This window comes from Aulonocara sp. 'chitande type north' Nkhata Bay, linkage group LG15 (assembly GCF_057382095.1).
Source record: "Aulonocara sp. 'chitande type north' Nkhata Bay isolate Kocher_YH1m ecotype deep benthic linkage group LG15, A_spYH_male_GT1.1, whole genome shotgun sequence".
Taxonomy (NCBI): Eukaryota; Metazoa; Chordata; class Actinopteri; order Cichliformes; family Cichlidae; genus Aulonocara; species Aulonocara sp. 'chitande type north' Nkhata Bay.
The window spans coordinates 14275692-14289031 of NC_141358.1; the positions used below are offsets into that span (position 1 = coordinate 14275692).

At 39.9% G+C, this 13340-nt stretch overlaps 2 protein-coding genes across 4 annotated transcripts in view; one reads left to right on the forward strand and one right to left on the reverse strand.

The window, feature by feature from the left end:
• LOC147312760 (uncharacterized) overlaps positions 1 to 4416 on the forward strand; it is a 28777-nt gene extending 24361 nt beyond the window's left edge. For all 3 annotated transcript variants that reach the window (XM_086264403.1, XM_086264402.1, XM_086264404.1), the window contains 5 exons: positions 624 to 763; positions 1840 to 1963; positions 2174 to 2332; positions 2618 to 2780; positions 3485 to 4416. In XM_086264403.1, the coding sequence (XP_086120529.1) occupies positions 624 to 763; positions 1840 to 1963; positions 2174 to 2332; positions 2618 to 2780; positions 3485 to 3573 (675 nt within the window). In that variant the 3' untranslated portion in view covers positions 3574 to 4416. The remainder of the gene's footprint in view (positions 1 to 623; positions 764 to 1839; positions 1964 to 2173; positions 2333 to 2617; positions 2781 to 3484) is intronic.
• LOC147312761 (NAD(P)H oxidoreductase RTN4IP1, mitochondrial-like) lies at positions 3771 to 13102 on the reverse strand. The gene is made up of 9 exons (XM_086264405.1): positions 12489 to 13102; positions 12255 to 12406; positions 10093 to 10161; positions 9502 to 9626; positions 9014 to 9062; positions 8755 to 8891; positions 8062 to 8245; positions 6195 to 6290; positions 3771 to 5117 (listed from the first exon to the last, which is right to left on the reverse strand). Exons 1-9 carry the CDS (start codon positions 12784 to 12786, stop codon positions 4923 to 4925), a joined length of 1305 nt encoding a protein of 434 aa, XP_086120531.1. The 5' UTR covers positions 12787 to 13102; the 3' UTR covers positions 3771 to 4922.
• Between the last annotated feature and the right edge of the window lie 238 nt (positions 13103 to 13340).

Consider the following 13340-nt stretch of genomic DNA (forward strand, 5'->3'; position numbering starts at 1 on the left):
TTCAAGCTAGTTGAGAGTCTGTCTGAAGGGTGCATGAATAGTGCCTGTAATCTGCACAGTTGCACTAAAGTTGGACACCACTTGGACATCCTTTTGGAGTTTTGGCTTCACCCTTTAATGATAAATGACTCGGACCTGAGCAGATGTGGGAAGTACACATGTCTGTCATGTGGCATATGGTTTGTTTGTTTTTTTTATCCCAAATGCTGTTCAATTCTTTGATTTTTTCCAAATTTATAAAACTAATACTTTTTTGACATCTTGTCAAAAAACAATGGATGAATCATCCCAAAACTGTTAAGTGTTAAAATAAAAAAAAATATAACTGTCAATAATGGTGATTTTGTATCAGAAGGTAAAAATTCACACATTTCTGCTTATTTCTTTCCTTATCATCTACATCATCACCATCCAGTATTAAATGCGTTGACCCATGACATTAGTGTACATTTAGAAGGCAGTCTGTCTTTTACAGTAAACAGGGAGTGAAAATGCCAGGGAGCACAAAGGTGTGAGTGTGGCCTGTTTCCAGGGTAACTTCAAAATAACCTTAATGTCAACCTGTATGACCTGGAGCTTTCAGCGCTTGTTAATGCACTTGTCCTTTCTCTCACTCTTGGCAGGAATTCTCACTTCCATCCATCACTCTTTTTGAGCGATGTGGTCTGCATGGGAAGAGGGTGGTCCTAAAGGACGGATCAGTCAACCTCCAGCTGGCCGGAGGATGTGGCAGAGTCCAGTCTGTGCTGGTGGAAGGAGGCGTGTGAGTGCTTTTCAGACCTGTTTGGTTATCCAGCCGTTACTAAGGATACCCTGTGGTTTGTGTTTAACAGGTTCATTCTGCTCTACTCCCAAATGTTTATAACGCTAAGCGACACGTGACACTAAATAAAATTCTTTACTTTTCACTCACACAACAGTGGCCTGTTGTTACTCAGCAGTGCCACCTCTTAATCCCTTTTGGTTTCATTTCAAATTCAGTTGCTATTATCTCTTTAGTCAACATGTCAAAACATTTCCAGAACTTTCTGGTGCCATTTCCATAGTTATTTGTGCAACCTGTACTTATTTGATGTCTGTTGGTATAACTAAGATGATTTTTTAAAGATTCCTCTGTAGTTAAAGAATTCGTTTGGGCGTACCATATAGACTATAACATGGCATTTTGCAGATTCAGAAATATTGAATGCAGTGCAGGGTCAGCACATCTAATATTGCAGAATGGCAGTACTGACAGATGGATCGATGGTGGAAACCTGCTGCTGATGTGCAAGATTTAGACTGTAGGTGTGAGCCAACACTGAGGAAATAAAGGGCTCGCAGTAAGGCAGAGCTGCCTCTGGACTGGCACATTCTTGCTGCAGAAGAGATGAGCCATAAAGCAACGAGTGAAAAGCAACATCTAACCTCAAAGCAAAATTGGACTGTTATAAAACTCAGCAGGGTTATTATCTTTTGCTAGGCATTGAATGGAAGCCAGGATTCAGAATTCAGCTATTTCTTAAGATAAAACAATGACCTACCAGCATCGAAGGCTTGGTTTCTAGTTTGTGCTATTAAAAGAAAAGAAAAAGAAAACAGGTATAGAAAAATCATATTTGTTTATGTCTGCCTGTCTCTGTGCTCTCTTGAGCATCCTGTAATATCCTATCACACGAGGAAGGAGGATATTGAAATATATTAAAACAAGGACTGGCATTTTCAAGCCAAATTTTCACTCATGGTGACTGACTGTCAGTCCCCAGACAGCGATAAAAGCTGATAAGGAAGTGTTGTTTTCATTTCTGCTGTTGAATATCTGAGACTTGATTATGTTTTTGTCTCGTCTTAAAAAATCAGGTGGGTGCTATACGAGGGAATCAACTATCGGGGTGCTCAGATTTTGCTAAAGCCTGGAGAGGTGCTCGACTGGCGGAAACACAGCAACTGGCAGAAAATTGGATCGCTCCGCCCTCTTTTACAGGTATACAATGAAGCTATGCAAAGTATTAGATTACTGCACCACAATGGTGGTAATGCTCATAGCTGCACTTTTAGATACCACACATGTGCATTGATTGATTGACTGTTAGTTGTGATAGTTAAGAGCATGGTCGAGTTGATTTGAAATTCCCTTGCTGTGAATCCTGTTTTGAGAAGAAGCGCCAACTATTTGTATGTGTTTTCCGAGCAGAAGCAAGTGCACTTCCGTTTAAGGAACAGACAGACGGGGCTAATGATGTCAGTGACCGGGGATTTAGATGATGTCAAACTGCTACGGATACAAGAAACAGAAGAAGCGGATGGTTTGGAGCAGATTTGGTTCTACCAGAATGGACGCCTACACTGCAAGGTAACAGTACCTTCATTACGCAACGAAACGATAAAGAAAGGTCAGGGAAAGCTTGATGAATAGCAGCCCTTAGACCAAGATCAAGATCTTAGATCCTAAGGTCAAATCTCAGATGAGAATCAAAACAATGTTAAAGAGTTAAAGAAAAGTGACCACAGGTCAAACAGAGGTGTTTTCTGCACTATATCTGATCATATATTATATGATCTATGAATCTTTCACCATTCTACCTGTTAGCAGCTGGTAATTTGAATATCTCTAACTGACTCCTCTCTCTGTTTCCAGCTCTTGGAGGAGTGCTGCCTAAGTCCCAGTGGTAGTGTGACAATTGCAGGAAGCCGTGTGGGTCTCACTCCAGACCCAGATGACCAAATCCACCTCTGGAGCATCACTCCTGAGGGCTTCATTCGCTATGTTCTCAACCCTGATCTAGTCCTGGAAGTCAAAGGTAAGCCTCACCAGTGTTACAACACCAACAGTAAAATTGTTCCGATAGATGATTTGTATATAAAGACTTGTTTGTACTACAAGCACCATCTGTGACAAGCTTCCCACAGAGAATTCAAATGTCAGAGTTACATAATACTTAAGTTTCAGTTTGATTTCTATGCATTAAATATTCAGGTTTCATGGCTAGTCTTATGAAAGTTGTCAAATCCAACAAGCTGCCTGTATATGGACTACGGAGCAAATGCTACAATTATTATTAAATGGCAAATGAACTTACATTGTGCCTTCCTACTTAATTTGAGCACTTAAAGCTCTTAAACTGAGTATTCTATGTTCCCATACACATTTAAGAGATAGTAAAGATGCAACTTCTGTGCATAAGGCAATAAAAAGGATCTTGAAACCTGTGGTTAGATATTCCCAGTATAAAACTGGGGATTTATGTCTAGTCACTTTGTTTGCATCATTGTCAATTAGTGACCCCTTGTGGACTGAATTTTTCCCTGCAATAGGCGTACTGAACACTATTGTAGGAGTTATCATTATTGTATGTGAAATTAAATATATGCAAAACATTTTTAATTCTACTTTTAATCCATCTTAAATAAACAATATTACGCAACACAATCTCTTTCCAGGCACCAGAATGATGCTAAAATATGTATACAAAATCCACTTAATAAAAACATGTGTTTCTTTCAGGTGGTCATCTTTATGACAAAAACCAAGTGATTCTGAACACACCTGATGCAAGTAAACTACAACAAAGGTGGGATGTGGAGATTATATGAAAACAAAGTCTGCTGAACTGGATCCCTGACACACTAATGCAGTGACACACAGTGCTCACAAACGAGGTACGCCGCTGGAGGTTCTCAACATTTTGCTGCAGGGGAACCATGAGAAGGCAGATGAAGAGGTCAACTTGGAGAGAAATTAAGGATTTTGGTAGAATGTATTGCTACGTAACAAACGTACAAACAGTTCATTCAGGAATTGAAATATTTAACATGTTATTCTTACATCGTTTGTCAGTTTGGGGTCAATTTGAAAAGTCCTGCTTTTGAAAGAAAAAAATATTTAAATGATTGCAAATGTTTTAAGATGCAATTAAGGATTCCTTTCTGCTGAAAGAAAAGGAAAGTTTGACTTGTTTAGTGTACGGTGATTTTTGGCCATCTTGAGACAAAAACTGGCCTATTAGCCTACACATATGCAGATATTCCATAAAAAATCCTTTGTTTGATTTATGATTCCACGTTCCATTGTTATTTACAAGGTATCTGATCAAGTAAATGTTTTACCAGAACAAAACAAATTAATATTGTTGTACATTCAAAAACAAGACATTTTCTAGGTGACCCCAAACTTTTTGAGCTGTATCTCCATTGAACAAATCTGTTTTTGCCTTATTTTTGTTAACTTAAAACAGTGTTAAAACTTTTTTTTGGATTTTTTTTAATGAAATGTGCTGTTATTTAGTACATATTGCTTTTTTCCAGCTGCATGCAACACAAGGAAACAAATATCATGTATTTTATTTTTGTTTAATCAAAACTATTCAACATAGAACTTTTTTCTTTTCAATATAATAAAACTATTTTTGTCAATGAACTTCTCAAACAGTGCACAGTTGAGTGGAATGGACATGCAAAAAACAAAACATTTCAGATGTTTGTTGTTCCCCGAAAGTTACACTGATATATTCCTTTCAGATTATGTAGCTTTACAGGATGTCCACATAATTTCACATACAAGTAACTAAACCAAAAAAAGAAAAAACAAATAGTTTCTTCCACATTTGTAACAGAAAAGCTTTTTTATACAATGTTGTACCAGCCAGCTAATTACCAAAAGTCTGGTAACCATAACCAGCTGCATGGTTGACATGAGGAGCATTTAGCTGGTAACATTAGTAATTTCACCATGATGAACACAGCACGACTTGAGAACTTTGAAAACTTTGAGTACATCGCAGAAGGCTCGTTAACAAGAGATACAACTTCTGGTATCTTCTAATTACAAGCGCAGGTCACGACTGCAGTCTGCTACAAAACAGACTACCTCTCACTCTGCTGATGGTGAAGGGGAGGTGAGAAGGATCATAACAGAAACTCTCTAGGCACCTGCTTTCCTCTACTTAGCTTTGCTTGGCTGTTTCTTGCACTGACTCTACAGTCTCCGTGCTGCTGTCCTGCACCAGCTCTTCAGTCTGTCTATCGTCCTCTTCAGCCACCCTGACTACCGTCTTCCCTCTGGCATGGCCCTTCTCGAGCTTCTGAAAAGCCTGAGGCACCTGAGTAAATGAGAACTGGGCCTCCACAACAGGCAGGATCTGTGACAGAGCAGCAGAAATGGGAAATAATTAAAAGATCAGATTTACACATTTAGGCAGGAGTTCAATTGATTATGAAAATTAGTTTTGGCTTTTGTTTTAATGGCGCTTAAAAAAAAAAACCCATCAGAATAAGTATTGACAGTCTGTCATGAATGTGGCAGCTTGTGCAAATCCGACTCGTGAGGTAAGCACCATGCATTAAGAGCAGCAAACCAGACAAAATGAGTAACTGTCCAAACTTAACAGCACTGGAACCATTTCCACTTTCACATCTTAGTGAAGAGGCTTTTTTGCAAGTCACAAAGCACTGCAAATTACAGTGATCCCATAATCAAACCCATTATCAAAAAAGTTTAGTCTAGCAAATAACCACAAACTCCTAATGCTACAACATCGCTGCTTTCATAGTTGCAAGAGTGAAAACGTGAGGGAGGGGTTTAGAATGTGATGAGGCTGGACAATCCTGTGCTAGTCCCAGAACACAAGCAGCCAGGCTTGTTATTGTGGTCACCATCTTTTGTCTTTAACAATGAATGGGGAGGGCAGTCGCGTCACTGGAAACCATCCACACTTCTGACTGCAAATAGGACAGAGAGAGCAGAGAGATCGTGCGTGTATGTTTTGTGAGGAGGGGTGGTGGGGCACCGGAGGTCATAGATTCCCGCCACTGGCCTGAGTTTGCTGCTTGCTGTAAGCCCCAGCACAAAAGGACAGAGGTCCCACACGCTTTTGCGAATGGCTGCTCAGCACTGTTTAAAAATCCATTCACCGTCTGATGGCGCCTGACTCAATCGCCCAGCAGCCAACCGTGCACAACACCAACCAACCAGCCAACCAGAATAGCAGGAATGTGATTCTGACTCCCTCACAAAGCCACATGGGAGCCTCGGATACAAACTCATAGGGAATCCATGGTATGTTCAGTATTCAGTGAGTTGCATGATCTCCATCTCTGCATAAATTCAACTCTCTGCCTGTGACGGATTTGCAAATTAGACATCACCCTAATTCTGTCAGTACAAATGGTCCTAAAAGGCAGGTGTGCATGATATGAATAATAAAGCCATATAGTACCTTCCCTGCATCTACCAGCTTGCTGACTTCATCCAGGGCAGGTCCATCTGGTGCATAAAATCCCCACCTATAGAAGACTCCGCTTGATAATAAATTCTAAGAAGAAAGCAAACGGGAGGCAGTAATTAGAAGTCAGGCTTGTCTGCATCTCATACACGAGTAACCACACAGAGTTATCGGTTAGGAAAAAAGAGAAGGAAAATGTAAAAAAATGTACTTTAAAAAATTAAGACCTGGATCAGAACACCAAAAAAGACAACTAAGCTGACTAAAACACACATGGCAGTTACCCTGACTTACAGTAATTAGCACCATAAGGATTTAGGAGGAAGAAACCGCATTTTGTATGAAAGGACTAATTAGCACTAATTTCCTGATAAGTTTTCAATAAACTACTGAAGGTTACTAAAAATGTTAAAGCACCTAATTTAAACATTTATGTTTAGATTAATGATTTGGTTTTGTGAATTTTCAGACGCACTGTCATGAATAACTGATGATGAGATGAGCAGAAACAGGAATGTTGGATTATATTAGCAGTGTTATTGTTCACATCTAGTAATACAATTATCATTTATTAAATTGTTGTTCTTAAAAAATAATACATAACTTGAAAGCTAGTATTTAGTTTTACACACACGGACACAAACTGGACCTCTGACCATCACATATCGCATGAATCTGAGCTACGTTTCTTTGAGTGATGCAGGATTCTGAGCACAAATACTTTGGTTGATGGCATACTAGTTTATTAGGGCATCTAAATTAAACAGAGAAACCACTAATGGTTTGTTTCACTAAGATTTTTCCTGCTATATGTGAAAAAGACCAGGACTGCCAGCTATGAAAAAAGGTCTGTAAAAGGTGCTCCAAATGTCTAAATAAAATTAGTGGTGTAATAATTCATTTAAAACAACAAAAGCAAACATAACCTTGCTTTATACTTGATAATATTGTGTTATTATGTAAAACTGCTCTGGTAAAACCACCCTGATTTGCTTGTTAAAAACCAGACAGTTCATGATTGTTCAGTGCAGCTCTAGTTTGACACTAGAGGGCTCAGTTGCACAGATAAAAATGGCAGGCTGTCCAGCGTTGGGCACCGAGGGTGTGACTGATGCAGCGGAGCCTCGCCAAAGTGACCAGCTGGCTGCTCCCATGGACAAAAGGCCTCGGAGGCTTGGCAAGAAACACACAAACAGTGGTATTTGCCGGGAGGGGGGGGAAATGGTTGGCCACAATCTGAACAAACACCAAATACTGCTGGTTCAGCAGCAAACACATGCACGCACGCACACACACACTGTCTCATCCATTCTAACGCTGCCAGCTGTGCTGTCACCAGTGCCTACCCTGCCCAGGACAAGTTCACTCAGTCCCTAGAGCACCCTGTCCACCCTGTCCTCGTCTGTTCGGTCATGATCTTCATGACATGAACACCAGCTATTAGGGAAACGCAACACCACAAACCTAACACGCATGCAGGGACTCAAAGTGTTAATGCTATTCCATCTTCACCTGCACACAGCACATACAAACAGAAGAAAAAATACAGGCAGTGCAAAAATTTACTGTGACGCTCAGTCAAGTCATCACTTGACTTTTCCCCCCTCCCTGTGTCACCTCAGCTCCAATCCATATAATCAACTGAATGGAAAAGAAATATCCATGTTTTCTTTCCATGCCACTGAGGATCAAGTATGACATTTCAATTTGGAAGCACTGGCAGGCCACACCCAGAATAATGCCTTAGTGAGAAAAACAAACCTCAGTCCGTGTTACAAAAATAAACAACCTCAGTGGAAGCTTTTTTTTTTGTGTACATCCACTTTTGTTTGAATCAAAAGTCAGTTTTACTGGTGTTTACCTGAATGGCCTTGCTCTGCAGAGAGAAACCAGCATTCAATGTACCATCCAATAGGCCCATAGAGTCGGTGTTGAGAAGTAAAGGTGTTACCAGTGTGACGTATTTTGCACCAGACCAGGGCTTTAGCAGGCCCATCGCCCACTCCTCTGTGTCCCCACCCACGCCGTCAAAAACAACGTCAAACCTTGAGGTGGAAAAAAGAGGCAGACAATCTTGTAAACATCTTGCTGGAAATGTGGTAAAAAAACAAAACAAAATTTACTTTTTCAAAACAAATTATCCTATGTCAGTACACTATGCACTGTGCTGGTTTAGCCCCTTGCTGGAATTCTAAGAAACCAAACCAAGCACTACCAATTTTGTTTTAGGGGCAGGAAAATAAATGAACCATCATCCACTCAGACCTTAAACCGTGGTTTCCATGGAAACTAGAAAGCGAGTCAGCGAACAGGTGTGCCAAGCTGATAGGAATATGTTTACCACATTTGGGTGTTTAAAGGGCGAAACACACCAAATTTAGCAAATCTAGATGAGTCCTTTTTAATTAACACGTTCACTGGATTGGCACAGACTCTAATGATACTTCAGTAGACACCAGCATTGGGACCAGTGAGCAACATTTTGCTCCAGCGTTTCTTTAAACACAGTACAATCTAACCACACAAGTTTCAATGTATACACTGCAGCTCTTACTTCTCCATCATTTCTAGTTGTTCAACCACATCTCCTGCTGTGTAGTCCAGCACTTCATCAGCTCCCAGCCCTCTAACAAGACCCACAGCGTTCTGAGAGCAGGTGACCGTTACGTGGGCGCCCCAAGCCTTCAACAGCTGGTGAAACATAAAGGATAAAAAACAGGGAGTATGCACACAGCAAGAGATCTTACTTTGTCAGGGTTTAAAAGGCATAAATATAGATACAGGCATAGCCAAACGAAGACACTCTGTCTTACCTGAATAGCAAATGTTCCAACACCTCCTGATCCTCCAGTGATTAAAACTCTAGGAGGAGAAACCCCAGCAACAAGAGGGTCATTCAATTACTGTGTGACTCATTTATGCAAAGCTACGAAAAGAAGTGGAAGCCTCAGGGGGTACAAAGGGATTTGCAGGATTGGAAGCTATTACGTTAGCGGGTTAGGTTAAATGTTTTGACGTTTGCAGGTTAAATGCGTTATTTTAAAACTCTTGTTGCCAATTAAAATGAAATGAAAGTGTTGAAACGGGTTTCGTTACATTCTGAGTCGACATGACTGGACTGATTTCTCAACAAGGAAAGAGCATATTCAATTCTCCAAGTCACAAACGAAAGACATTATTAAATCTTTTATAGCATTCAGGGGCTTAACACTTTTTTAATGTTTTTTTTTTAATAAGTATACATGGCAACAGGGTGAAATGAGCTCAACATAAAATTATTTTGGATCAGGCTGATTCTTGCCTTTTATTTGAAGAACTGTCTCTGCAAAGACCACCTCCATTGACAAGTGCAGACAGAGAAGTGTTGGCTACATAAGGAATGGATGCCGCCTCTATGTGGCTCAGTACTTTTGGCTTATGGGAAACCTGCAAAAATCAGCCACACAGAGAGTGTTAACAATGTTAGAATTGCATTCACTTGTAAACAATATTTTACATTTATAAACTTTGAGGCTGTGTCTAATCAGCACAGCTACTGTGAGGGCAGACAGCCAGAGTCGGAGAATAAATGAAGTTCAATGCAGCAAGAAAACACAGGGCAATTTGTATGTCCCTTTAATTGGTGCCACCGCAGCTACAGCTAACAAACAAACTTAATCCTAATTACATTTTACAGTGAAGGATTACTAAACAGGGTTCGCTTCTTCCGAACTTTTGTTTAATGTATTTTACAGTTTAAATAAGGGTTCTCAATGAACTTTTTCCATTAGTTTAAAAACAAACTGACAATAAAATTACTTTAATCTCAGTCTTTGTGTAGACACTAGTTAAATTATTCACAGTTAATTCTGAAAATGCACCGCCATCCAACTGCTGCACAGACTCTGCTCACCTCGTACTCTGTTAGAGTCACATATTCAGCCAGGCTGCCTTGTTTCCAAGGGGGAACAGCAGCCCACACCTGAAGACAAATATGACATTTAACATGCAGAACACAACTTAAATTAACCACCTACTCTCACTCTCTGAATCTGGTTAATCAGCTATTAGGGTCTCACACAACTGCTCCTGTCCTTTCTCATCATTAGACGTTTCCAAAGATATTTTTATACTGGTGAAATACAATTACTAGAATAGTGCATGTGGAAAATTTTACTGCTGTATTGTTCAGTGATTTAATTACATTCACTTTAAGCCAGATTTGCATAATTGCATTTCTCTCTGCAGGAAGACAGTAATGTAGATATGTGGGAGACAGCAGGGTCTCAAATTATGAGTCACACTGACTGGGAGACCAAGCAGAAAGCATTTGATCTTTTCAACAAGAAAATGTCTCTGAATGACTTAACTATGGAGGTGCATGTAAGTGGGCTAAGCAATATAACCATATTTAACTTTAGAAAAATTGTGTAACATCAGCAAATTTGCCTTCGCATTTTTAATATGGTATTTATCACTTCACATAAAATCAAGGGTGCCCAGTCTTTATGACTTTGACCCTCAGTCCATATGTCTATGAATATCGTGACTATATTATTATGCAAATAATATATTATAAATGTACAAGAACAAACAAAGCATTTTGCTTGCTTTGTGCACTTTCTTTTACAGTCATCTACTCAATTTCAAATTACATTTGAATCTGACAAAATATTAAAAAGATCATCCTGTCTAGTTATTTTTCAGGTTGTCAGTTGATCACTAATAGACACTTATTGGCTACTTTGCATGGTACACCAGATCAATTGCTTGTTAAAGCATATAGCTAATCAGGCAGACATATGGTCCATGGGAGCAGCATATCAGTGCATTTATGGTCAAGACAACCTGATGAAGTTCCCCATCAGAACGAGGAGGAAAGGATAATTTAATGGACTTTGGATATGACCTGGTTGTTGATGCCAGATGAACTGGTCTAAGCATTTCAGACACAAATTATCTATTGGGATTTTCCCCACTCAACCATCTCTTGGGTATACAAAGAATTGACTGAAAAAGAGACATTTTTCAGTGAGCATCAGTTCTCTGGTCAAAACGTCCCTATTGATGTCAAAGAATGGCCAGACTGGTTAAAACTGATAGGAAGGCAAAAGTAACTCAAATCACCACTTGTTACAACCAAGGAATCCAGAGGAGCATCTCTGAATGTGCAATATAATGAACCTTGATGCAAGTCAGCTACAGCAGCAGTGGAAGACCACACCAGTTGCCATTAGATTAGAAAAAGGTTGCCTGGTCAGACAAGTCTAGATTTCTACTGTGGCATTCAGATTGTAGGGTCAGAATTTGGTGAAAAGAAGATAAATGCATGTATGCATCATGCCTTGTATCAAATGTTCAGGCTGGTGGTGGTGGTATAATGGTGTGGGGGATATTTTCTTGGCACACTTGGACCCCTTAGTACCAACCGAGCATCATTTAAATGTCACAGCCTGTCTGAGTATTGTTGCTGACCATGCTGATCCCTCCCAGCAGGATAACACCATGTCAGAAAGCTCACATCAAACTGGTTTCTTGAAAAGGACAAGTGTTCTTAAATGCCCTACAATCCAATAGTGAACTTTTGGGACGTGGTGGAACGGGAGATTCACATCATGAATGTGCAGTTGACAAATCTGCAACAACTGTCCAAGTCAATATGGACCAAAATCTTCAAGAAATGTTTCCATCACCTTTTTGAATTTATGCCACAAAGAATGAAGGTAGTGAAGGTAGAATGAAGCAACAAAATAGCAACTAATAAAGTATCTGATATTACGAAGTCACTTTTTAAGTGCACATGTACAACTTAATGCATTCCAAATGAATAGAAGAGGCACTAGAGTACAATATGAGAATATGGTAAATTTTCACTAACAATCTGAGAAAGCTTGTAGCTGCTGCTGATGTTGTAATAGAATGTGTTTAGATGTGTTTCTAATATTCCTTAAGAGGATGTCAATAAAGAGCACTAAACACTAACTTTAACATCAATGCAATGAATGCAGCTATAATATTATTGTCACTAATTTCCAGTACATCTTTTAAAAGACGATTGTGCAATGCAGAACCTACCTCATCTCCCAGGGCAAAATGGGTAACCCCAGATCCACAGTCCACTACTACACCAGACAAATCACGACCAAGAATGAGAGGAAACTCAGTGTCATTGTCCATCACAGATAATGGATCTCTTCTTAACTTCAGCAGTTTAGCCCCATAGCCACCTGAAATTGAGAATTTTCTTGGCTTATTGATGTAAGTTATTCGTTTCTTTGTTAATTATTAATTTGAGTTAGCAGCACTTACCCCTCATAGCTACATCAAGGGGGTTGAGACTAACTGCATGGACCTTAATCATCACCTCAGTGGCAGAACTAATCGTGGGAACGGTGGTCTCTTCTGTGTACTTCAGAACACCATTACTGCCATACTGATCAATGATCCATGCTGACATGCAGCCCTGCAGCCTTGGAGATGAACTGCTCATATTTCTTGTGAGACACACTCTGCACCCTGTCCTGGCTAATGTTTTAATGGATCCTGCTGCTGTCGCATTGAATAAACACAGAAGCCTGGTTGATGTCATAGCTCTGGCAGAAGCCATTCTAGTCGCCTTCCAGCTCACTGCTACTACAAGGTCAGGTTTCGATACAACATGACATTTAGGAGACTTCTCACCAAGCTACGTAGCTACACAGCTAGCATTAGCATGTCGAAGTTATCGCCGATCAAAACAAATGTGTAAAAGTGCAAAACGAATCAAATAATCAAGCGATAGCACATTCGTGCACTATTTTTATGTAACAGAAGTCTCAAAGAGCAACAGCTGTTACAATAATGAACAGATAACACACATCTCAGCAGCTGGGTACATAACAACATTACCAAATAAGCTAACCTCTGAACTCACAACGGCAGCCAATCAGTTTCCAGAACATCATGGCCACGTGACTGCGACGCATTGCATGCCGGAAACTCGTGGCAAAACAATCCAAGTACTGCATCAAATGCAAGCATTTGCAGCACCGCAAAACGTTCTTTCTCCGGTTCCAATACCTTCTTGCTTTTTCTTTGCCCCCCAAAAAAGGTATGAAAGCACTGAATAGACGCTGACGTAATTTTTAACTTATTCAGTTAAATGTTTTCATAAACGTTTTC

Excerpts from the sequence above, each read along its gene's own strand:
- LOC147312761 (XM_086264405.1), bottom strand. The coding sequence starts at position 12,786 with ATGGCTTCTGCCAGAGCTATGACATCAACCAGGCTTCTGTGTTTATTC. Across the intron at positions 12,407-12,488 it reads CCTTGATGTAGCTATGAGGG|GTGGCTATGGGGCTAAACTG; the intron begins GTAAGTGCTGCT and ends TCTCAATTTCAG. Across the intron at positions 8,246-8,754 it reads CAACTAGAAATGATGGAGAA|GTTTGACGTTGTTTTTGACG; the intron begins GTAAGAGCTGCA and ends TTCCACCTCAAG.